The 24,762-nt window shown below is 36.4% G+C and overlaps 1 protein-coding gene across 1 annotated transcript in view; it reads left to right on the top strand.

The window, feature by feature from the left end:
- RAD21L1 (RAD21 cohesin complex component like 1) overlaps positions 1-23,915 on the top strand; it is a 28,083-nt gene extending 4,168 nt beyond the window's left edge. Inside the window, exons 3-13 of the mRNA XM_060285076.1 lie at positions 981-1,074; positions 2,748-2,854; positions 7,047-7,217; positions 8,141-8,236; positions 9,205-9,315; positions 10,644-10,870; positions 11,102-11,201; positions 12,039-12,163; positions 14,375-14,467; positions 16,776-16,853; positions 23,727-23,915. Coding sequence (XP_060141059.1) covers positions 981-1,074; positions 2,748-2,854; positions 7,047-7,217; positions 8,141-8,236; positions 9,205-9,315; positions 10,644-10,870; positions 11,102-11,201; positions 12,039-12,163; positions 14,375-14,467; positions 16,776-16,853; positions 23,727-23,915 — 1,391 coding nt within the window. The remainder of the gene's footprint in view (positions 1-980; positions 1,075-2,747; positions 2,855-7,046; positions 7,218-8,140; positions 8,237-9,204; positions 9,316-10,643; positions 10,871-11,101; positions 11,202-12,038; positions 12,164-14,374; positions 14,468-16,775; positions 16,854-23,726) is intronic.
- Positions 23,916-24,762: the final 847 nt, after the last annotated feature.

Genomic DNA, 24,762 nt, shown 5'->3' with positions numbered 1-24,762 from the left:
TGCCTCTCACACTAGACTGCAAACTCCTTGAAGGCAACATCTTTGTCATACTTATTTTCTGAATCTCTTATAGTGCTTGTCTCAGTGCCTTGCACATACTGTTCCCTCAGTTAATATGGGTGAATCAGGATTGACAAGTTTTTTTTTCTTTATTTAAAATATCTGTAGAATCTCTTTGTAGATTTATAATTATATCAAATATGGTTCAGTGAAATAAATTTGTTCATTATTTCACTTATATATTCCATAAATATTTATTGATCTCATACTTTGTGTGAAACACTATGTTAGGCTCTGGGATACAAGGACAAACAAGACAAATAAGGTCCCTTTGAGCCTGGTGAGAAAATCAGATAATGAAAAAGATTTTCTAAAAAAATTATTATAATAATTATAGATTGTGCTATGAAGGAATATAAAAAGAGTACTACTACAGAAAATAAGAGAGAAGTGTATTTTAGTTAGGCTAATTGGGAAAAGCCTTTCTGAGAGGAAAGAATTTAAGCTCAGACTTGAAGAATGAGAAGTATCCAGCCATGTAAGAAGTCCATGAGGGAATAGCATTCCGGAGAGAGGGAACTGCAAGAGCAAAGGTCTTGAGGTGGTAAAGTGCTTGACTCATTCAGAGAGCAAAAAGACCAGTACGGTTGGAGTAGAGTGAGTACGGGAAGGTGTTGTTAGATGATGCCTATAGGTTTTGTAGGGATACAGGGCCCTGATTAGAAATTTGGATTTTATTTAAGTGCACTAGGGAAGTCCCTGAGTCATTTTACATATGGGGGTGATCTGATATAATTGCATATTTAAAATATCACTCTGGCTGTTTTGTAGAGAATAGACTGAAGAGGAGCAGGAGTGGATACAGGGAAACCAGTTAGGAGACTAAAAAGTTAGTCCAGTGAGAGAAAGTAGAGATTTAGTTGGAAGTTGATTTTATATAGCATCATGGCTTATTGAATGTGGTATTTTATCCTTTTCAGGACTGGTTGACCTTCCAAAAGAGGATCTCGAAGCAGCTTACAATGCGATCACATTGCCAGAAGAATTTCATGATTTTGATCCCCAAAATATGAAGTAAATTATTTTATTTTCCTTCAATTTGATTTTCCTGATATTTTGTTGTTTTACATTTTCAGATTTCATGAATGCAGATGGAACATAGTTAACAACTGAAATACACATGCAGTTGACAAAGACTTAAATTTAGTGTGAAAGTTCGAAGTAGAAAACCAAAAATGTATCATTATATTTGCTGAATGTAGTTTGCAATATTGACAGTATATTCATTCATTCAATATTTGTTGGGTGCCTGCCATATGCCAAGCACTGTTCTAGGCACTGAGGAGATAACTCCTGGCCGCATGAATCTTATATTTTAGTTGGGGGAGACAGGTAATAAACAAACAAGTAAATATATAGTATGCTAGGAGATGATCAGCATTATGAAGAGAAATAGAAAATAAAATAACAGAGAGATTAGAAAAGGCTTTTCTAATAAGGTCCAAACAGAAATCTAAAGGAAATGAAGGAACAAATCATTCAGTAATGTGGGGAAGAATGTTCCATGTAAAGCAAATGGAAAGGCTCTAAGGCAGAGCATGTTGGACCTATTCAAAGAACAGCAAGGAGGCAAGTGAGACTGGAGTAGAGTAAATGAAGGGCCCAGTGGTAGGAGATGAGGTCAGAGAAGTAGCTGGGGTGCAGATGATGGAGGGTGTCATAGGCTGTAATGAGGACTTTTCTTTTAGTCAGATAGGAAGCACAGGAGGGTTTTGAATAGGAAAGTGACTGGATCTGACTTGGCTTCAACATGCTTCCTCTGGCTACATACTATAAGGGCGAAAGGAAGGAAGCAGAGAGCCTGTGAGAAGATTATTGCAGTAAGAAGTCCAGACAAGAGATGATAGTCTCTGTGATCAGTTCTCAGTCTTCATTTTATCAAGGTGGTAGCAGTCAAGTTATGGACATATTTTGGAGGCAGAGCTGACAGAGAAAGAGAGAAGTGAAGGTTGACTATATGATTTTTGGCATGAGAATGGAGTTACCAGTTTAATGAGATTAGGATAACTAGAGCATGGCAAGTTTAAAGAGGGCAAGGTAAAGGAAGTAAATTAGGTTTTGGATATAGGTTTTGAGATGACTGTTACACATCCAAGGGGAGTAGGTAGGTAGTTGAATATCTGGGTCTGAAATTCAGGAAAGATGTTTGATGGGATATATAAATTTGAGAGTTGTGAGTATGTAGATGGAACTTCAACCATGAGTCATAAGAAATCCCTGAGGGAATGAGTGTAGATTTGAGAGAGAGAGAGGTCTGAGGACTGAATGTTGGGTCATTCCTAATAGTTAATAATCTGGGAGATGAGGAAGAACTAATAAAGGAGATGGAAAAGGAACAGCCAGTGAGGTAGGAAGAAAATCAAGAGACAGTAGTATTGCAGAGGCCAAGAAGAGAATGTGTTCCATGAGGAAGGGAGTGAACATCAATTTCAAATGCTGTTGGGTATGGTAAGTAAGATAAGGACTGAGAATTGCCCATTGGATTTGACAACCTGGAGATCATAGTTCATTACATCATATGTATAATGAACTAGTGTTTGTAAGGAATACTATTGAGAAAATAAAATTCTCCTTTGTTTTTATAATAAAACATGTTTTTGTTTAAGGGTGTTTGTTTGTTTTTCAGTATACTGCAAAATCATTGTGTTCTGTTCACATGCTTTCCTCAATCTTATGTTTCTCCATAGTGCTATTGATGTTTCAGAATACTTTACTCAGAACCAAAGCAAACCAGAAGAAATCACACTTAGAGAAGATTATGGCAATGATCTACTATTCCACACTGGGAGCTTTGGTGAGAATATTTGAGAAATTCAAATTACAAGTCATAATCAATTATATTTGCATTTTTGTATTAAAACAATGCCAAAGCTATTTCTATGCCAGTAGAAATATCTTTAGAATGAACGAGTTTTTTGATGTATAAATGTAACCCCCCAATAAGCTTATTCTTGCCTTTTTCTACTGTAGGTGTCAATGCCAAGACTCAGGCTTAGCCTATGCTTCCCTTCTCAGTGTACAACCGTTTATTAAATATCTACTATATGTCAGGTGCTATCACAGGCATGGGCAATACAAAGTTTAAAGAAGCATTTCCTGCTCTCAAGGAGCTTCAGGCTGGGAGAGAGACATATAAGTAAACAGTTGCTGTAGTTAACATATACACAAGGTTTTACACATGTGCTGCATACAGAGCCTTCAAAATATATTTCCTCTAAATATATATCAATAACAGATTTTAAAATAGCTTGGGAGTGAGGAGGAAATACACACTAAATACACATTGATTGGGAAACAGAAACTGTTGAATGTATTTTAGAATTAAAGCTATATGGTGTAATTTAACTATATAGTATTTGTTCTTTTTTATGGCGTTTACCACTCTCTGATTTGTATCACGATATTTATTGTATTGGTCTGTTTTGTTCTGAAAACTCCATGAGGGTAAGATCTGTGTCACATTCATCTTTGACTTTCTTATAGTGCCCAAAGCAGTGAGCATAGGAGAAGGCTGGCCTAAATTTGTCTTAGGTGGAGGAGGGTGATCAAGCATCAGTAATGCTCGAGCTACCTCGTAACCTCCACTTCTCATCCTGACTCTCCTTCCATAACTCTTATGATCTATAGCTGTGTTTCTCAAATGATTTGTGGTGAAGGACCAGTTTTATAATTTTTGTCAATTTCCTTTCTGTCATGGAATGACACTTTTGTAAAATATAATAAAAATTAATTACTAGAAAAATTTAAAAACTTACTTAAAAATCAACATGTAGCCTCAAGTTTTTGTTATTAGATCCAACATGTATAAAATTACTATGCGACGTTATATTAAAACTTTGTGAACATTTACCTCTAATTTGTGTATTTACTCTGTTGTGGACCAACACTGTCCACAGACCCTACTTTGAGTAGCACGCATCTCTTACTGGCTGTTACCCCAAACCTTGAAATATAACACATTGGTAAAAAGTTAATCATATTTCCTACTGCCCAAGATATTCTTTACACATTCCCCTGTAAATGCTACTGCTCTTCTTCAGCCCTGCAACTTTAGGATCACTTTTAACTATGCTTTCTATAAGCTTCATACCAGTGCTAATTAAAAAAAAAAATGGAAATGTCTCAGGTATTCTTTCTGTTTCCCTAGCCACCAGTACTAAATATATATATATATTTAGTTCACCAGTACTAAAGTGCTGAAGTGCTGTATACCCTCCTACACAGTTTCTTCCAGGCCCCACATTTTATACAGCTCTGCAAGAGGAATTGTCCTTAAATTCCATTTTTTTTCCACATCACATTTCTCTTCTTAAGTGCCTTGGGTCCCTATAACTTACTGATAGATACTCCTGCCTCTCCTCAAGGCCCTCTACCAATTTATCACCATCTTTATTAACTTTGTTTTACCTTAATATAGACTTTTGGATCTAGTCAAGCAAATGTCTTACCAGTCAACCAATACAATTTAGTTGTTCTCAGTTCTGTCTACTACAATTCAAGAAGGTGGGGAGAACATGTTCTGAGTAGACAGACAGTCCTGGGTTTGAATCTGGGCTTCCTCTGTTGATTTGCTGTGTGATATTGGGCAGATCACCTAGCTTCTCTGAGCCTTACTGCCCTATATGTTAAATCGGGATATTACTAGCAACATCACAGTTATTTCCCTTATTCTCTCCTTTAGTACTCTCTACCAATAAGGGATTTTCTCTCCTTCAAAAACTATTTCAAACCTAATGTCCTCTAAGAAATATTTAATGTTAATCCATCCTATTCTGGATTATAGTATAAGAGTGAAAGCAAAGATTATTTCTTTAATTTTTTGGTGTACTCTCAGGTTCTCATGATGTTCAGTGCTCAGAATATACTGTCTGTTCATAAATGTTATTATCTTATTGACCAAGAATGATTTTTCTTTTGGGAGCTATCAAGGTGCATCTGGAAGATGTGAACAATATCTTTAGTTCTTTTGAAAAAGTTAATCTTTTCTATTGAGGAAATCTTTAGTCCAATACAATGAAGGTTGCCTTTTTTAGCTCTTTCTTTCTAGAAGATGTAGGCCTGTAGAAAAATTTCCAGTGAGTGATACTTCATGAGTTTCTTTACTGACTAGCAGTGACGTGGGTTGCTAGAGGAAGGAAAGAGAGGACCAACCTCTGACCTCTGGGATTTCAGACTTCTAGACTCTGACCCCTGGGGTTTCAGACTTCTGGACCCAAAGATTCAAACCCAAGGAAGGGAAAGAATATGCATGTACTGACAGCCAATCTGGAAGCAGGCAGTTTGAAGCAGGGAGTTCATTTTATCTGCTGCTGTCAGTGTGTTAGGAGTTTTCTCTCATTAGTCTCCATTTTGCTAGAATTCTAACACCGTTACTAAGACGATCTTTGCTGCCTTCAGATCCTGGCTCTATCATTTATTAGGGTGTGACTGTGTGCAAGTTATGAAACCTTTCTGTGGATGTTTCCTTGTCTGTACAATGAGGATTATAATAGTATCCTCTACTACATAATACAATGCACATAGTAACCACTCAGTTTATGTTAGCTGACCAGGTTTTATCTTTTTTACTGCTGTATCCAACCCCTAGCATATTGCCTAATACCTAGTCATTCAATAAGTATCTATTGAACAAATGTTATAAGCCCATTGTTTAATATTTTACCTACCTTTCCATTACTTAGAAGGCAGACATACTCCTTATTTTCCAATCCCTCCTTATGGACAAACAACTCAAGCAACTGTCCATGAAATAATACTCAATCAAGTGGGATATGACCCACCTAAGGTAGAAGAAATCATTCGACTGCCAATAATAACCTTCTGGGAAGTATTAAACTGTACCACCACTAAAAACTCTATCCTGATATTTTGGAAATTTTTGTTATTGTATTGGAAAAAGTATTAGGCTAGAAATCCAGTCTCCACTGATTAGCAGAATGACTTGAATAATTCAAATATTTTTTTCTTTTTTCTTTTTTAAATTTAAGTATAATTTACCATGTTGTGCTGATCTCTACTGTACGGTAAAGTGACTCAGTTTTACACATATATACATTCTTTTTTTAATATTCTTTTCCATTATGGTTTATCCCAGGAGATTGGATATAGTTTCCTGTGCTATACAGTAGAACCTTGTTGTTTATCTATCAACCCCAAATTTCCAGTCCGTCTGTCTGCCTCATCCGCTCTCCCTTGGCAACCACAAGTCTGATCTCTATGTCTTTGAGTCTGTTTCTGCTTTGTAGATAGGTTCATTTGTGCCATAATTAGATTCCACATATAAGTGATATCATATGGTATTTGTTTTTTTCTCTCTGACTTACTTCACATAGTATGATAGTCTCTAGGTCCATCCATGTTGCTGCAAATGGCATTATTTTGTTCTTTTTTATGGCTGAGTAGTATTCCATTGTGTATATATATACTACATCTTCTTTATTCATCTGTTGATGGCCATTTAGGTTGTTTCCATGTTTTGGCTATTGTGAATAGTGCTACTATGAACATAGGGGTGCATGTATCTTTTTGAATTATAGTTTTGTCCAGGTATATGCCCAAGAGTGGGATTGCTGGATCATATGGTAATTCTATTTTTAGTTTTCTGAGGAAACTCCATACTGTTTTCCATAGTGGCTGCACCAGCTTACATTCCCACCAACAGTGCAAGAGGATTCCCTTTTCTCCACACTCTCTCCAGCATTCATTATTCGTAGACTTGTTAATGATGGCCATTCTGACCGATGTGAGGTGGTACCTCATTGTAGTTTTGATTTACATTTATCTAGTAATTAGTGATGTTAAGCATCTTTTCATATGCCTACTGGCCATCTGTATGTCTTTGAATAATTCAAATAAATGTTTAGCTCTCACTTTTCTCATTGTAAAATGAAAGGAGCTATTCAAAATGATATCTAAATTCTAGCTTCTAACCCTAAAATTCTGTGTTTCTATGACTAACTCAATATTAATTATATGTATTTATTTAGAGGAGGAACCTGAAATTCTCAGAAGACATAGCTTCTTTGATGACAACATATTGCTAAATTCCAGTGGTCCTTTAGTTGAACATAGTTCTGGAAGCCTCATTGGAGAAATGTTTCTGTTCTGTGACAGTGGAGATGGATTTGGAGATGAAGGAGCTGCAGGAGAAATATTTGGTATACTATCTGGTCATATAGAAATTGGATATTTGTTTCAGTCAAATTACATAACATACTGGAAGTTTTATTCCATCAAACTAAAATTTCAGATATGCTTCTGTGTCATATAGGTCAACACAGTTTTTTACACAAGTTTTCAAAGTCTATGGTATGTTTAAAAATTTAGGCTAGTTCCAAGTAAATAGCTATCTGTTTAAACACATTTATCATATAAGTTCTTGTTTTTATTTTTATAAATTTCTAGTCTTTAGAGGGGAAGAAGTGAGGTAAATATATTCCTCACAAAATATACTAGATTGTATACTAGAAAACAGTGTTTTCTTTAGCAGAAATTGTGGGACAGCTATTCTAAAGGATCTGTCCAGCATTTTATATTATTATTTTATATTTATATTATGATATTATTTTAAAGTCATCATAGAAATAGGATAGAGAAAACTTGGAAATCGAAATGCACTTAATTTTAAAGATACTGACTATTATATATCAAATCTTTTTTTTTTAATTCTCTAGTTTACAGTAAAAGGCTGGTTATGGCAACCTTTTTGAAATTTGAAAACTACGAAAAATAGTGGCTCTACCTTAGATCTCTATCAAAGGAGTATGAAAACTTTTACTTCTTAATTTGAAATCTAAACATGGCTTTGTAACAAGGCTACTATCTTGGTAGTTTAGTAAATATTTCCTGAAATAAATGTTTATAAATAGACTTTTAATAAAGGAAAGGAAATTAAATATATAAAATTCTACGTCATACTGCATAAAATGTGTTAGTCTATATAACCAGTCAAATCTAATTAAGTAGGGTTCACTCATTTTTGTATCCCATCACAACTCCTTGCATGCAATACTGTCAAGTGTTTAGTGAACAAATGACAGATTCAACTCTGTATAACCAAAGTGTTTATTGTGTTTTCAAGACAATCTATTGCAAGATGATCAGAATATCCTGTTAGAAGACATGCATTTAAATAGAGAAATTTCCATGCTTCCTGAGCCTCCCGATACTATAGTGGGTATGTTGTTTCTTTTGTGTAGAATGTGAACAGATACTAATATTCAAATTAAGCCTCAAAACTTATGGGTTTAAGTAGCAGTATAGTATAGTGAAAGATAATAAAGAGTGTTGTCCCTCAAACTCTTAGTCTGACTTTAGATAATATAGAATAGAAAACTAAGTTCTGGGAAAAGTACAACGATGGGTATTTAATCGGGATTGGGTTTATTTGTTATGAGAGCACATTTAAATACTCTGCCAAAATACCCTGCTTTTGAATCATTAAAATAATATATGTTACATAGTAAAAGCATCATTAATGTTTGACACTAACATGGTTGTTAATTATTAATATCACATTAATATTAATATAGCTTGACAATCTATATATAATTTGATAGAAATTATAAATTTGGGGATATTTTCTACTTGAAATTGATGTGAAAGTACCTCAGATGATTTGAAGTCTTGTAGTCTGATTTTTCTTAAGAATTAAAAGAATGATTAGCCCCATTTTGATTTTTCACTCTTTTTGATGTTACATTTGCTTTCTAACACAGTAGTAGAAATTTTAAATGTAAAAAGAGGCAATAAAAATTTAGTTATGTGTGGTTCTTTATGGGTCAACTAATCATTAACAGAACACAATTTTTTTAGCAGACGTATTGCCAAATTTATGTCAATCATTTATTGTGGTTCCTATCTCTGTTTTCACTTCTGATGTGACTGTAGCCCAGCCTTAGATGTGACAGGTGCAAAAGAGGGTGATACTACTTGACTCACCTGAACACTGCAGGCCCCAGACTGTATAATCTCTGAGTCTCTTCAGCTCTATTAAATACATGATTCTAAGAATTCAGATGTGGCTCCAGTTAGCAATATAAATCTACAGTTAGTTTATCTTTCACTTTAATTCTCATACAGTCCTCTAGTTTGCAACATAACCATTATTTTTTTAATAAATCCTTTTATGGCAACGTTGATTAGTAGAACCAGATAATCCTGAGTGTGTATGTCCACCTGAAAATGAAAAAATGGATGAAACCACATTATCAAATGAAGAGGAAGGATTTACCCTTGAGCCAATTGATACTTCAGGTCAGAGTCATTCATGTTTTTATGTTTAGTTTTGATGCACTACTATCTTATTTACCCTGAGATATTTTAATAATTATTAAAATATTATAGGAGGTAGTCAATCTAGTAATAACATTCATAATACAATAAGGGAAAGGTGTGAAGAAAATTTGGGATGGTCCTTTCATTATATTCAGTCTTGGTCAAACCATCTATCCAGCTTGGGAAATTGGAAAATGTAAAACAGAGTTCAGTTCCAATAGTTATCAAGCCATTATTCTGGGCACAGAAATGAAGACATAGTTCCTGCTTTTAAGAAGCTTACAGTCTGATCAGGAGATAAATAAGCATGCAATATAAAATAAGACAGAGTAAAAGGGTCGGAATAGAGGCACTGAATATGAATCTAATATATAACTAGATCTTTTAAGAATATCCTAATTTTAAGTAGTATAATTGATATTTCAGTTTATAAACTCAGGCATGCAAAGAATAAAGCATTCAATGTTTTCTTTGCGAAATTCAACTCTGAGCCTCTATCCCACTTGGTTGGCAAGAAATGCAATCTGCAAACCTCCCCTATCTGCCCTGAGCCATGTATAGTATCAAAGTTTGGGGGAGGGGTACAGCAGGTGGAAGGGAACCTCTGGTCATCAGCCACACCACCGTGTGATACCCAGTGTCCCAGCCTACATAACCTCTGGAGTCATCACACAGCCAGCCCCTTTGGAATCTTGTCCTATTCCCAAGATTTTACTGAGGCACATCAGCAAGCAAGTTCCTTTGGCTCCATCTGATCTCAGATCTCCACCCATTCCAGAAAATCTGACTGCCCCCCACTCCCCTTTTGCATCTTTACTAAGGAAAAGCTTGACTTCTACTTTCTACCCGGCCAAATTAGTTAAAGGAGCAAAATCCCATGGCCCTAACTACCTACTAGGAATTTGTATATGAATTTCAATGGGGGAGGGAAAAATACACTGGACAAATACAAATTAATGTTTTAAAAAGTTATCCTGTTAGGTAGATATCTCAAGGAACTTTAGAACTGAGTGACTTCCCTCTCAATATACTCTCTGCTCCACGTTCCTCAGTTGTCCACTTAGTAGATCAACAGGGTGCCTGCCTCCTAAGCACTTTACAAAATGTGTTAACCCTTGGCTGCTGAGACACACTAGCTGTGCAAAAACCATATAAAACATAATTTTCAGTAGAGAGAAGGGGATTTTCTTCCCAAGTCAACTCTGTAGGTTGTATTGTGGTAGACATTTCTTAGATATGCAATGCCTAGAATATCATTATACAAAGTTGTACAACCTATCACATTTGTATGTATTTATTATATTTAGACATTGCTGAAAAAAGAAAAGGCAAAAAGAGGAAACTGCTCATAGATCCAGTCAAGGAGCTCAGTAGCAAAATTATGCATAGACAGCTTACTTCCTTTACGGACACACTCATGGTTTTGGAACTTGCACCTCCTACCCAAAGGTTGATGATGTGGAAGCAGAGGGGAGGAGCAGACACACTTCTGTCAACTGCTGCCCAGGATCTGACTCATGCTGAACTGAAAATGGTAATAGTTTCTATTCTTTTACATGGATGCAATGTTTGGTGATAAATAAATACATATTTATATTCATATATACAATGGAATTTAAACTTGTGAAAAAATACCCCCTTTTGAATTAATTTGCTGGATGTGTGTGCATGAATAATAGTTTTAACGTTTTAGCATATATGCTTGTATTTTGTTGAATTGCTTTACTTGTACAAAAGCGAGAAACAAAAATGTATATTTTTACAGTTGTTTACAAAATGCTTTGTGTCCTCTGGCTTTAAACTTGGAAGAAAATTGATGCAGAAGGAGTCAGTAAGGGAAGAAATGGGAAGCGAAAACATAGTAGGTGAGACATCCTAATTCTGTTGGTGTTGAGGGGAATGTTGTAGAAACAAAACTTTGATTTTACATTTCAAAATTAAGATGGGATCCAATTCCATATTCCCAAGTATAAATGCTCTTAGAAGAGTACTTGAACTTAAAAGAAACTGTTAGATCAGCCTTGCATTCTTCTATGTGGATTAATTTTTGTCCAACAAGCTACCTTAAAAAGATGAAGTATATATACTATGTGGACTATTCTTAATCTCACTCTTTCCTACCTCCCCCACCCGCAAAGGCAGTACTCACAAGCCTTCAACAAAGAAAATTTTATATCTCGTAGGATAATGTTTCACTTTAAGACAACTAACATGAAAAATCACTTAGTGATAAGAATAGCATTTAAACAATACAGTTAACCTGAGATATAGATATATCTATCCCCCTAGAGGATACATGAAATTTTAATAATATTAATAATGAATTATTATTGTGACTATTATAAAGGAATAATAAAGCTAACTTTTGTGGTGAGTGAACCTCTGCTTACTGAAGGCATTAAAATCTGCTGAACAATATACTAAGATGGGCTTGGTATATCCATGTTGTCTTGTGAGTTAAATGTGTGGGAACGAGAGTGGAGGAGATAGGTGGTGGAACATGGGGAGTCGAGGTGATAAAGAGGCAGATGAAGGAAAATGGAAGATAAATATGTGAGACTTGGGGTGCTATAAGAAAGTTTGTGCACGCTTAAATTCTTGGATTTTAAGTTGTCAGAAGTTTTCTTTTGTAACAACCATATCCCAATTTTAAGTTTGAAAGATATGTTAGTGAAATCTTTTTTACTTCCTTAATAATTCAGAGACCTCCATGATGGAAGAGCCGAACTCCCTGCAAGGGTTAAGTCAATCCAAAACTTGGAAGGAAGCTACTGATGGATCTAAGTGTAGCTCTTGTGAGGATACCAATAAAAATATTAACTCTGATGTAAGTTAACCAAAGAGAGTAATAAAAATATTATTATCTTCCTGTCACATACAGTGAAGGAACATTGAGACTCTGGTATATCGTCTTATATTTATAGTTTATATTTCATCTTACGTTATTCTATAACTTCTTTAGTATGTAGCAGTACTACAGGGTAAAACATAATTTACATCTGCAGAACAGTATTTTCTAGAAGTTTAGGATAGTAAATCACAAGATAAGTAGTTTCATACTAGAAGAGTATTTTTCATGGTACACTGAATAAATTATTATACCTGAATCTGGTTATATGCTGAGGTCTCACATTCAATATGTCATGGAATCCTTTAGAACTCTAGAAAATACACCTATGCTTTGCTTCTGATCATAAGTTCACCCTTCCTAACTCTAAAAATAATATGTGTTAGACCCACCAATTATCTTAGCCTGAAAGACTAAAGATCCATGACCGAAAAATTTTTTTTTAATTTTTACTTGAAGACAAAATTTTTATTTGAAAAACAGTTATTAAAAAAATGTAGGGGCTTCCCTGGTGGCGCAGTGGTTGAGAGTCCGTCTGCCAATGCAGGGGACACGGGTTCGTGCCCCGGTCCGGGAGGCTCCCACATGCCGCGGAGCGGCTGGGCCCGTGAGCCATGGCCGCTGAGCCTGCGCGTCCGGAGCCTGTGCTCCGCAACGGGAGAGGCCACACCACTGAGAGGTCCGCGTACCGCAAAAAAAAAAAAGAAAAAAATGTAGTTGGAAAAAGTGTGCTGTAAAATATTTTCCCAATGTCACTTTACTGACTGTACAAGTGTAAATATTATACCACACCAGATAAAAAGAAAACAGTGCTTTTCTGGTTTGTTCCGTCATCACTGTATTTTGATAACCACTCAGGGAATTGAGAGTCAATCCACATTGAAACTGAATGCCCTTGGAAGGAAAGACAATTTCATAATACATTAAAACAGAATGTGTTTTAATTTGATCATATACTGGATATTGAGATACTGGGTTGCCAGTACTACTCTCTTCCTTATTTGGATTCAGACATTTCTTAGAATGCACCTACTGAAATTATGATTAGGTAAATTTGTTTAGTTTATTATTTTTTAACATAGTGACAAAATTTTGGTGCTTGCAGTGAAGGAAAGATTGTTGCACTACTTCTTTTGAACCTTTTACTCCTTTACCCTATACTTATGCTTTAACCTTCAATTTCATTCTTATTCTGCTTCCAAAAATGGTGAACAGATATGAAATATAGTCAGTAATGGAAGCACAGTCAATTTAAATGGACAGAAAAATATTGATTCTGATAATCATTTTCAAATCTTTCAAAAATTCAAACAATTTTTTGTAAAATAACTGCACAATTGAGAGTATCTAAAATGTAGAATATTCATAGAAATTAAAAGGGAAAAAACATGATAGGGCTCCACAAACATGTATATTAAAGAATAAAATGCAACCTCATACTCATGAAAATTTTTAAAAGCTAAAATGAAATATCAAGTAAGCTATGTTGTGGGAAACTTCTAACTTAATCACAACCACAGATAACAGCTGGGGAATGAAGCTTGGAGACAGGCTGAAGATGAGAAAGGGGCCAACAGCTTCCATAGCAATGAGAAAAGAGAGTGTTGATGAATGGAGAATTTCTCTTTTTCCGTCTTCCTTTATGTCTTCGCTCCCCTTCCAGAGGACACAGTTTTTCTTCCCTCTTGCTAGTGGCAGCTCCAGCAGCAGTGGCAAGAATCCTGTCATGGCCCTAGGTAGGGATATTAATATCCCTTCCACCATTCTCATTCCCTCTGCTTACAGTTCTTCTTCCTCTGCCACCTGGTTCTGACATGAGAATAGAGGTAGGGCACTGGGGCAAAGACAAACTGCTTCAAAGAAAGTGGTCTCAGCTGTGCAGCAGCAGAGACTTTTGATATGACATCTGTAGTGTTGAGGGAAATAGGAAGGGAAAAGATACGTAGCAAGGAGGGCAGAACACGCAAGTTCTTCATTGCGGGAGGCATAAAGAAAACAGGAATATTTAAGTCAGGGATTGCCTATTTGGGATATTTCAGAAATAATATTTTGAGAATGCAGGTAGTATTTTAAATTACTTTTAGAAATGAGCATCCATGTGATTAAAGCATTTAATAAAATGAGATTGTTCCTGTGATGACTACTACTACTGTGATAACTTACCTATATTTCCCTAATTTGCTTTAGCAGGATATTGCTGAAATGGTGTCTTCAGCTGCTGAGGAATCATCTTTAATGAATGCCATCTTAGCACAAAGAATTGAAAACTGTCCAATTGAATTGGTAAATAGATGTATAGTCTTAAGAATGTTATTTAAAACTTTGTTCCTAAATAGTTAACACCTTATTTACCTAAAAATTGTTTTTAGCTGTCACGTTACTCTCTAAAATTACAATTTAAATTTGTGTTCTTAACAAAGATGTGTATGAGTAGCTTGATAAAACATACTCAGAATTCCTTTGATCTTTTATTCTTTAATTTATTTTGAAACTTTAAGTAATTTTAAAGAAATGTATGGGATTTTTATGCTTATCACAGGTAGTCATGGGTTTAAAATGTTGAGAATCATTGTTTTAAGTTATTCTTATAACAACTGTAAAGAAGCAGAGCTGTATTATGGCTATGTCCTAGGGCATTTGAAATTTCATTTTATTTAAAGAAAAATGTATGGGCATTATTTTCCAAAACAATGACTCACGGTCTATACCAAGACCTTGGCTGATATAGACCAAGGTCTGACTCAAGACTTCTAGAGATCAGAAAAAGGGAATGGTCTGCACAGAGGACCACAAGTCAGTAGCAAAGCCAGAGCTAACATGTGACTCACCTGACTCCATATAGATTACTGTCTTATTTCTCTAGTCCTTGTCCCATAGTGCTGAAGGCATTTTTAAGATTGTAATGAATTTTAACAAAATTTCTTAAATAATATCAAAACACTTACTAATGCCTAATGTTAGTTGGTTTTTAAATAAATTATCTTTACAATGAGTTCCAAGACTATTCAATTGTTTTTTTCATATGACTGACTTCTCTGGATAAGCTAGGAATAAATACATGAAATTTTTACCTGAAACATCGAAACAACTGAGCCAGAAGAGAGTTGAGTCACTTTCGCCTTTCTCTTTGCTTCTAGACACAGGTTATTTTCATACATGGTCAAGAAAACCACAACACAGCACAAGTTCAGCTGTTTTAATAATCCACAGGGCTTTCCACACAATGGACTCAGCTGTAGGGTGTCCAGATAGATCAAGTGGACAGGCTTCAGCAAAATGCACAGACTATTTTTTTCTGAGCCTTTTCCTGATTTGTTTAGTTGTACAATATAGGTGAAGCTGCAGTCTCATGGATCTTTAAAAAAGAGTTGGGCCATTGCTTTTTACATTTGAAAAATACATTTGTGTATTTAACAATAAAATAAACATTAGTAATTGGGTGAACTAGTTTATCCCAGAATAAACCAGAAAGAAATAAACATAAATTTTACCTGGAGGAATTCAGAAAACTCTTCAGAATAAAATTGACCGTGTTTTCAGATCACTATCTTTGGAATGTAAGAAAGGATGCTGTATAGGCAGAACCAGGAAGCCAGTACAGCTGGCAAGAATGGGGACTTGGCAGTCCCCTTAGCCTCAAAAGATTTAAAATATCATACAGGATATTCTGAAGCTCTCTGAAATCATCTCGGAGTTCATGAAATTGAATGCAATTTTAAGAAGTGTCTGGGCTCCAGAGGTATACACGAAAACTTGACAAACAGTGGAGCTGTGATAAGGGTGACACAGAAGCTGTTAGGTTTCATGGTCAGAGATAGCATTGGGAAAATTATAAAGTAGGTCAGCTCTGTGCCACTTGCCTCCCCCAACCCTTTGTAGTCTTGCTTTTTTATCAGACTCATCAGCACCTTTCCTATGCCCAGTTCTGTTCTCAGCTTATAAGGTGTTAGTTGGTAAGGGCTTAGAATGAGTTCCTGTGAAGGGATTTCAACTCTACAAGTTTTAAATATTAAGGTGTTTCTGAAAGTGGCTAAAAACTGAAAAGATTGAATCTATTCAAATAACATGAAAGGCAGTGGGTTGATCTTTTTCGGACAAGGCACCCTTGAAATTCGTAAGATTCCTAACCCAATTGTACATACTAAACATCAGTTATTGTTACAGCTTTTGTATCACCAGATAAATTCATATAAAGGCCTTTACAAGGTAGTTCTTCTATAGCTTTTTGTTTACTCCTGTCATCTGAGTTCAGATTGACCAGAGCTGGGACAGTCCTAGCCAAAAGTGGTCATCTTTACTTTTAAAAGTAAGTGCACAATGCCTGGGATGCATCACCAATAGAGATGGCAGAATCTCCAACTCTGGAACCCCTTGTCAGAAGATAGCCTGGGAGTATAGATATAATCCTGTAAAGACTGAGCTATATTTGTATGTTAGTCATATTCTCTCAATTATCAGACTATAAGCTCCTTATTTGGCAGGACCCAGTGTTACAGTTGTGTTTCTTGCGGCAGCTAACACTATGGTTGGCAAATAGTAAACACTCAGTAAAATTTGGTTAAATGAAATATTATATCAATTATTCAAACAGGAGTCATTGGGGAATGAACAAAATATTGAGGCGGAGAGATGGAATCGAAGAATACTTCAGATGTTAAATAGCTTGCGGGTAAGACTTAGTAGGGTTTGTCAACCCTATTTTTATTTTTAAAAATAAGTAAAATGTTGAGTTCAACCTTCTAAATATTAATAAAAATAAAACAATTTTCATTGTGTTTTTGTTGAGGCCAAATTACACTAGAGTGAAATGATTTTTAAGCTGTATACCCGAGCCTAAATGTGAGTTTGCTTTTAGTGCCTACATGTTCTAATCAATTCTTACCCATTTTCACGTCCCTAGACATCTATTCTATGTCCAATTCTTGTGTTTAGCAGCCTGTTAACTAATTCTCAATGTGAAACTAAATTTATAACAGTTTAAGAATGAAACAGATAATTTTAAAATTTAACTTATATTTTTGTCAAAATAATACATGTATGTAATTTTGAAAGTTCAGTAGTACTATGCTTAAGGCTGAAAGGGAAACACAGAAGTCTTTTGTCCCGCCCCTCCTTATGCCTAAGTTCTGCTTACCAGAGGAAACTATATAAACTGTTTCTTTTAGTATTTATATCTATGTTTCTAATTACATGTTCTTACTGCTCTTTCCTAATATTTCAGCTTTATATTTTATCTGTTGACTTCTTTCAGAAGAAAATGAAAATTTAGCTTAGTTATTATATCTCCCCCGCCCCAGTGTATTTTCAGCACAGTATTCAGTGCTTACAATGTTATAATTAGAATAGTCACGATGCAGGTTTGATTGTGACACAGAGCCAAAATGTCAGTGGTTTAAAAAGATAGAAGTTTATTTCTCTGTCAGGTAGAGTACTATCTGGTATGGCAGCTATGTTCACAAAGTTGTCAGAGGCCCAGGTTCCCTTTATCTCATTTTCTTTAGTCTTGGGATCCAAAATGGCTAACTATCCACCATGTCTGCATTCCAATCAGCAGCAAAGTTTCCTTTAAGGGTATATCCCGGAAATTGTATGTATCACTTTTCACATTTAACTGACCAGCACTTAATCACCTTGCCACATCTAGCTGGGAAACGTAGTCCTTATCTGGCAACCATGGGACCAGCTAATACTTCTATTACTATGGAAGAAGAAGAAAATGGATATTAAGGGACAACCATCAGTTGCCACCACTATGTAAAAATTAGTTTAAATTGAGGCTTCATAAGCATAATTACATTTCTTGCCAACTTTATGGGTTTTTTATTTTGGTGTTAATCTTTACCTCATTTTTCACATTTGCTTAGTATCTATATACCCATCCTTAATTCTTTTTCAAAACTCTCTGACAATAAAATAAAACCCCTTTTAGTATGGTCAAATACATCAATTAATTCATCAGTTCCTTTCTTTTTTCTTGAAAATATCCTTCCCAGAGCTCATCCTCCTCTTGTTCTAATCTAGACTAGTTGCTCTCTAGGTCTGCTCCACAGTTTTTGTCTTGGGACATTTCTTTACCATAACATGGGAATTCCTTTGTCTCTTTCCTATGTTATTCCTTCTATTTTTGATGATTTGATCTTTATCTTGAATTTTTTTGGTGGTTAACATCCTCTCATAATTTCCTGAGACAAAGAGTGCATAGGAGGTCAACTAATCTATGACAAAGGAGGCAAGGATATACAGTGGAGAAAAGACAGTCTCTTCAATAAGTGCTGCTGGGAAAACTGGACAGCTACATGTAAAAGAATGAGATCAGAACACTCCCTAACACCACACACAAGAATATACTCCAAATGGATTAAAGACCTAAATGTAAGACTGGACACTATAAAACTCTTAGAGGAAAACATAGGAAGAACACTCTTTGACATAAATCACAGCAAGATCTTTTTTGACCCACCTCCTAGAGTAATGAAAATAAAAACAAAAATAAACAAATGGGACCTAATGAAACTTCAAAGCTTTTGCACAGAAAAGGAAACTATAAACAAGAGGAAAAGGCAACCCTCCAAATGGGAGAAACTATTTGCAAATGAACCAATGGACAAAGGATTAATTTCCAAAATATATAAACAGCTCCTGCAGCTCAATATTAAAAAAACAAACAACCCAATCCAAAAATGGGTAGAAAACCTAAGTAGACATTTCTCCAAAGAAGACATACAGATGGCCAAGAAGCACATGCAAAGCTGCTCAACATCACTAATTATTAGAGAAATGCAAATAAAAACTGCAATGAGGTATCACCTCACACCGGTTAGAATGGGCATCATCAGGGCTTCCCTGGTGGCGCAGTGGTTGAGAGTCCGCCTGCCAATGCAGGGGACACGGCTTCGTGCCCTGGTCCGGGAAGATTCCACATGCCGTGGAGTGGCTGGGCCCATGAGCCATGGCCGCTGATCCTGTGCGTCCGGAGCCTGTGCTCCGCAACGGGAGAGGCCACAACAGTGAGAGGCCCGCGTATCACAAAAAAAAAAAAAAAAAAAAAAGAATGGGCATCATCAGAAAATCTACAAACAACAAATGCTGGAGAGGGTGTGGAGAAAAGGGAACCCTCATGCACTGTTGGTGGGAATGTAAATTGATACGGCCACTATGGAGAACAGTATGGAAACTAAAAATAGTATTACCATATGACCCAGTAATCCCAGTACTGGGCATATACCCAGAGAAATCCATAATTCAAAAAGACACATGCACCCCAGTGTTCACTGCAGCACTGTTTACAATAGCCAGATCATAGAAGCAACCTAAATGCCCATCGACAGACTAATGGATAAAGAAGACGTGGTACATACATACCATGGAATATTACTCAGCTATAAAAAGGAACGAAATTGAATCATTTGTACAGACGTGGATGGGCCTAGAGACTGTCATACAGAGTGAAGTAACTGAGAAAGAGAAAAACAAATATCGTATATTAACGCATATATGTGGAACCTAGAAAAATGGTACAGATGAACTGGTTTGCAGGGCAGGAATAGAGACACAGATGTAGAGAACAAACATGGACACCAAGGGGGGAAAGTGGCGGGGGGGTGGGGGGCGGGTGGTGGTATGAATTGGGAGATTGGGATTGACATGTATACACTAATATGTATAAAATAGATAACAAGAACCTGCTGTATAAAAAATAAACAAATTAAATTAAATTTTTAAAAAAAGAGGGCTTCCCTGGTGGCGCAGTGATTAAGAATCCGCCTGCCAATTCAGGGGACACGGGTTCGAGCCCTGGTCCAGGAAGATCCCACACGCCGCGGAGCCAAGAAGTCCATGCGCCGCAACTACTGAGCCTGCGTGCCACAACTACTGAAGCCCACGCGCCTAGAGCCTGTGCTCTGCAACAAGAGAAGCCACCACAGTGAGAAGCCTGCGCCCCACAACGAAGAGTAGACCCCGCTCACCGCAACTAGAGAAAGCCTGTGCACAGCAGCGAAGACCCAACACAGCTATAAATAAAAAATAAATTAATTAATTAATTTTTTTAAAAAAAGAGTTCATAAGAGATAGAGACCCTACATACAAGTCTGAAAATGTCTTTATTTTACCTTTAACTTTATTGGGTGTATCTGAACATAGTTTGAAAATAATAACTCTCAGATCTTGAAGGCTTTGCAACATTTCTAGGCATCTGTGTTGTTATTGAAAAGTCAGATGCTGCTTGGTTGGTGGTCTTTTGTAGGTGACCTTTATTTTCTCTCTGGAAGCTTTTAGATCTTTTCTTTATTCCCAGTGGCCTGAAATTTCATGATGATGTGCTCTGGTATGGGTCTTTTTCATTTATTGTGCTAAACATGTAATAGATTCTTTATTCTGAGAGTTCATGTTCTTGCATTGGAAATTGTTTTGGATTTCCTCCTTGTTAATCTAGTCTCCTTTTCTGCACTACCTATGCGTCAGATGTTGGATCTCCTGAATTGCACCTTTACTTTTTTTTTTTTTTTTTTGCGGTACGCGGACCTCTCACTGTTGCGGCTTCTCCCATTGCAGAGCACAGTCTCCAGACGCGCAGGCTCAGCGGCCATGGCTCACGGGCCCAGCCGCTCCGTGGCATGTGGGATCCTCCCAGAACGGGGCACGAACCCGTGTCCCCTGCATCGGCAGGTGGACTCTCAACCACTGCGCCACCAGGGAAGCCCCTTAGTGATTCTCTTGAATGCATTCTTTTCTGCTCTTGAATGTTAGAAATTTTATCCAAATGTCTCTTAGATCTCTTTTTTTTTTAAAGAGTGAGACACCAAAAAGCTGATTGGAGGTTAGATAAGCATGGATGGGGCTTGTAGACTTGTGGTCTTTATAGTGAGATAATTGGGTGGTGCCCCCCCAATACACACACACACACACACACACACGTCATTATCTATAGGATTTTTTTCCTTGGAATGTTCACTTTCCCAGCTTAATCTTCAGATCTACTGCCTAGGAGATATAAGCATGATGCCCGTGGTTCAGGAACAAAAGGGAGTAAGGGAGAGGCTGCAGTCTCACTGTTTAGACATTAGAATTTCCCATATTCCCCCAGTCTGTAACACTTCTCCTCCACCATCCACAGTGCCTATTATTCCAAGTCTAGAACCTCACTGGTTGATATCTCCAGAAAGACAACTTCCTGCTTCCTGCTAGGTATGGGAGTAGTGGTCTTAAGGTTCTGTGAGGTGGTGGAGTAGACCTGAGGATCTAACTGTTCCCAAGTAGCCTTTTAAGGAACTCTCATGTTTTTAGCTTCACCCCTCATTTCCAGCTTATGACATCCTGCTGCCTACAATTCCTGAGCTTTTCCTAGGTTTTGTTTCACTTTGGGGTTTTGTCTTTTGTTTATTCAAGTGTGTTTATAGGGATGGTATCCCTCTCATCTTGATTCAGGATGCTTTTAGAGCTGCTTCTGTCTGAAGGAGCATCCTTCTGTAAGCCTTGCTTTTATTCCTGTAGGCTGGCGAGAACAAGGAGCAATCAACACACAAAACTACTGTTTGTGCATTGCTAGAGGTGGTAGTGATTTTATGGCATCCTGGGTATTTCATAACCATGGAGTAGGAATTGGGGCTCTGGACCAGGTGCTTCTTCTCATGTTTCCTCTTCTCTTTTGGAGAGGGATGAAGGAGATCCTTTGCAAGAGGCACATACTCATGGGGAGGCTTTTTTTTTTTTTTTAATTATTTTACAGTTTTCATGTTTTATTGTACTTAACTTAAATTTCACCATTAAATACTGAGCAGAAGTATATGCTGGCCTTATGTCCAGATTTTTGACATGTAAAGATAAACGGACAGATGGCCTTAAGGATGTGATATATTAGAGGTTGTAGAATATATTAAATAATTAGAGAATCTGGGGGTAGTAACATTCTGTCTACATACATTTACACATTTAGTGGCACACGTAAACTCTATAGGGACAGGAAGACAGATGTAAAGCTTTGGGTTGCAATTAGAGGAAAAGCCCATTCAGGACTGAACTGAGAGGTCCTTGCTTGCTGACAGAATCTCCCCTTGACTTCAGACTTTAGACAAACTAAGTAGTTTTTTTGTTCAGTGTACAAAAACCACTGAATTGTACAAAATCCCTATTAGTCATGAGAAGCAGTAGCAACAAGATAGATTAAGGAATTGGCTCGGGCCAATTCAGATTGTAGGGTCTGGCCAGTCAGAAGTGAGCAGGGCTGGCTGGAGGCTGAAAATCCAATTGGATGTTGCAGTTCAAGTCTGGGATCTATAGATTAGAACAGCCAGCAAGAAACTCAGTCTAGAGGCAGAATGGTTAGTGCATTCCTCAAAAATCCTTGTTCTCCAAATAAGTTCCTAAAACACTTTCCTCAAACAGGGTCAAATTTCTGTATCTCAAGTTGGCTTGCTTTTTGCTGGCTTTCCTCTCTGCTGGCATGTAGGGTTCGGCTTTCTCTAAGTCTGATAGTCTTCCACTTTGTATTTCTCTCCTTCCTTTATTCCTTTACCTTCATTTTAGAGGAGTTTCTGGAGGAAACAGAATAATCCTCTCAGGGTGTTTTTCAAAAGGATTCTTGGAATTGAGAAGGCTGTCCCTGCTCTCTCCCTGGGGAAAAAGCCACCCGATCTGCATTTTGTCTCCTCAAGAGGGGGGGATAAATGAAGGCTTGGCATGCCATCTCTGAAAGGTTGCTGACACACTGGGCTGCTCCTTTGGTTGAGATAAAGTATGATAAATTATTTAACTTATTGATTTGTTAAGTGTTATGGACTGGCAAAAAAATCCAAAACAAAACAGAACAGAAAACCCTTGTATATGTTATTTAAAAAAAAAAATGCTTCAAAGCTATCAAATTAGTACAATACTCACAGGGATACTGACCAGTATTCACCACAGTATTTCTAACTAAAAAACAATACTCCTGTTCTAGAAATCTGATTCCAAGTACGTAGTCTAATTAAATACTTTATTGTACCTCAGTTTTTTCTAGTAGATTCACAGGTATCCTATAGTGAATCCAACATCTTTTTAATCTGTGCAAAGAAACTGGGAGATGTATTTAGCCATATTCCCCTGCCATTACATTTACCACTAGAGTTGTTTAGTCACCCCCATCCTGCAGTACCTTTAAAGAAAACAAGCCTGATAGGCTGATAATTTTCATTGATTTTGAAGATTCCCAAGGTTCTGTGGACTTTTTTCTGCCTGCAAGTCTAAATTAATTTGCACTTTCTCCAGGAGCCATTTATGTTAACATCAATTTTTTAAAAGACCTAACATTTGTACAACACATTAGAAATTTGTGTAATACTTTAGAGTTCTTTTGCATGTATTTTCTCAATGAACCAAGCTGTGCTCAATGACCTATGACGTTTTTTATGTTTCCTAATGAGTCATTTGCATTTCTCCATTTAAGAATTTCACAGTCACTTATCAAAAATATCAATATTTTGTTGTTCATTATGCATCCACAGCCTGCTTTATTTCTAATCATCTTGTTTCCCTTTCCTTTCTTCTTTTATAATTGTTTTCCCAGGAATCCAACAAGATGGGAATGCAGTACTTTAGTCTGATGAAGCTCTGCAGAAATAATGACCGAAAACAAGCTGCAGCCAAATTTTATAGCTTTCTTGTCCTAAAAAAACAGCGGGCTATTGAGCTGAGGCAGAGTGCTCCCTATGCAGATATTATAGCTACAGAGGGACCAATGTTCCATAAAATGTGAAGGAAATCCAGAACATGCAGATTTATGTCACCATTGGAATTTCTTTATAGATTGTTCAGTTTAATGCCAAAGCTGTCTGGAAGCAGCTGAAGGTCTGATCCATTTCATAGATAGGTTGATCTCCTATTTCCTCTTTGTAAGCTCAGAATAATCATAGCTAGAATTGGAAACCTATATGCTTACAGCAATACTTAATTATAGCTAAGTAATATTTTAACTTAGCTGACTTGAATGCATATCATTTACCATTTCCCTGACTTGAACGTTGCATTTAGAATACATTGTTAAAATACTTTATGCCTTCAAGAAACATTCAAGGATTTTTTAAAGATTGGATTATTTACTTAAATTTTATGGGATTAACTAATAATTAACGCTTTCTTATTTCCCCACAGACAATAATTTATTTGATCCTAATGCATATCATTCTTGATTTGATATGCCCCGGCTTTTAATCTAATATCTTAATTGAAGAGTTATAAAATTCACCTTAGCTTTTAATTATCTGAGTGGCTTTAGTCTAATAATAGATCATTCAACCTATTTATATACTATTTAATGATTATTATGACCATTATTTATGTATCAGCAAAACTGCTTCTTAACATTAAAAAAATTAACGCATACTTATTCAGCATGTTGTCTGCAGCTACAATTCAAGTAAAGGTCACTAAAATAAATGTTCTTTATGTGGTGTTTACTGAGCATTTTTTTTTTTACATCTTTATTGGAGTATAATTGCTTTACAATGGTGTGTTAGTTTCTGCTTTATAACAAAGTGAATCAGTTATACATATACATATGTTCCCATATCTCTTCCCTCTTGCGACTCCCTCCCTCCCACCCT

The sequence above is a fragment of the Globicephala melas genome, chromosome 15 (genome assembly GCF_963455315.2).
Source record: "Globicephala melas chromosome 15, mGloMel1.2, whole genome shotgun sequence".
NCBI classification, from domain to species: Eukaryota; Metazoa; Chordata; class Mammalia; order Artiodactyla; family Delphinidae; genus Globicephala; species Globicephala melas.
The sequence above is the reverse complement of the archived record's forward strand: the minus strand, read 5'-3'. Positions and strand labels throughout refer to the sequence as shown.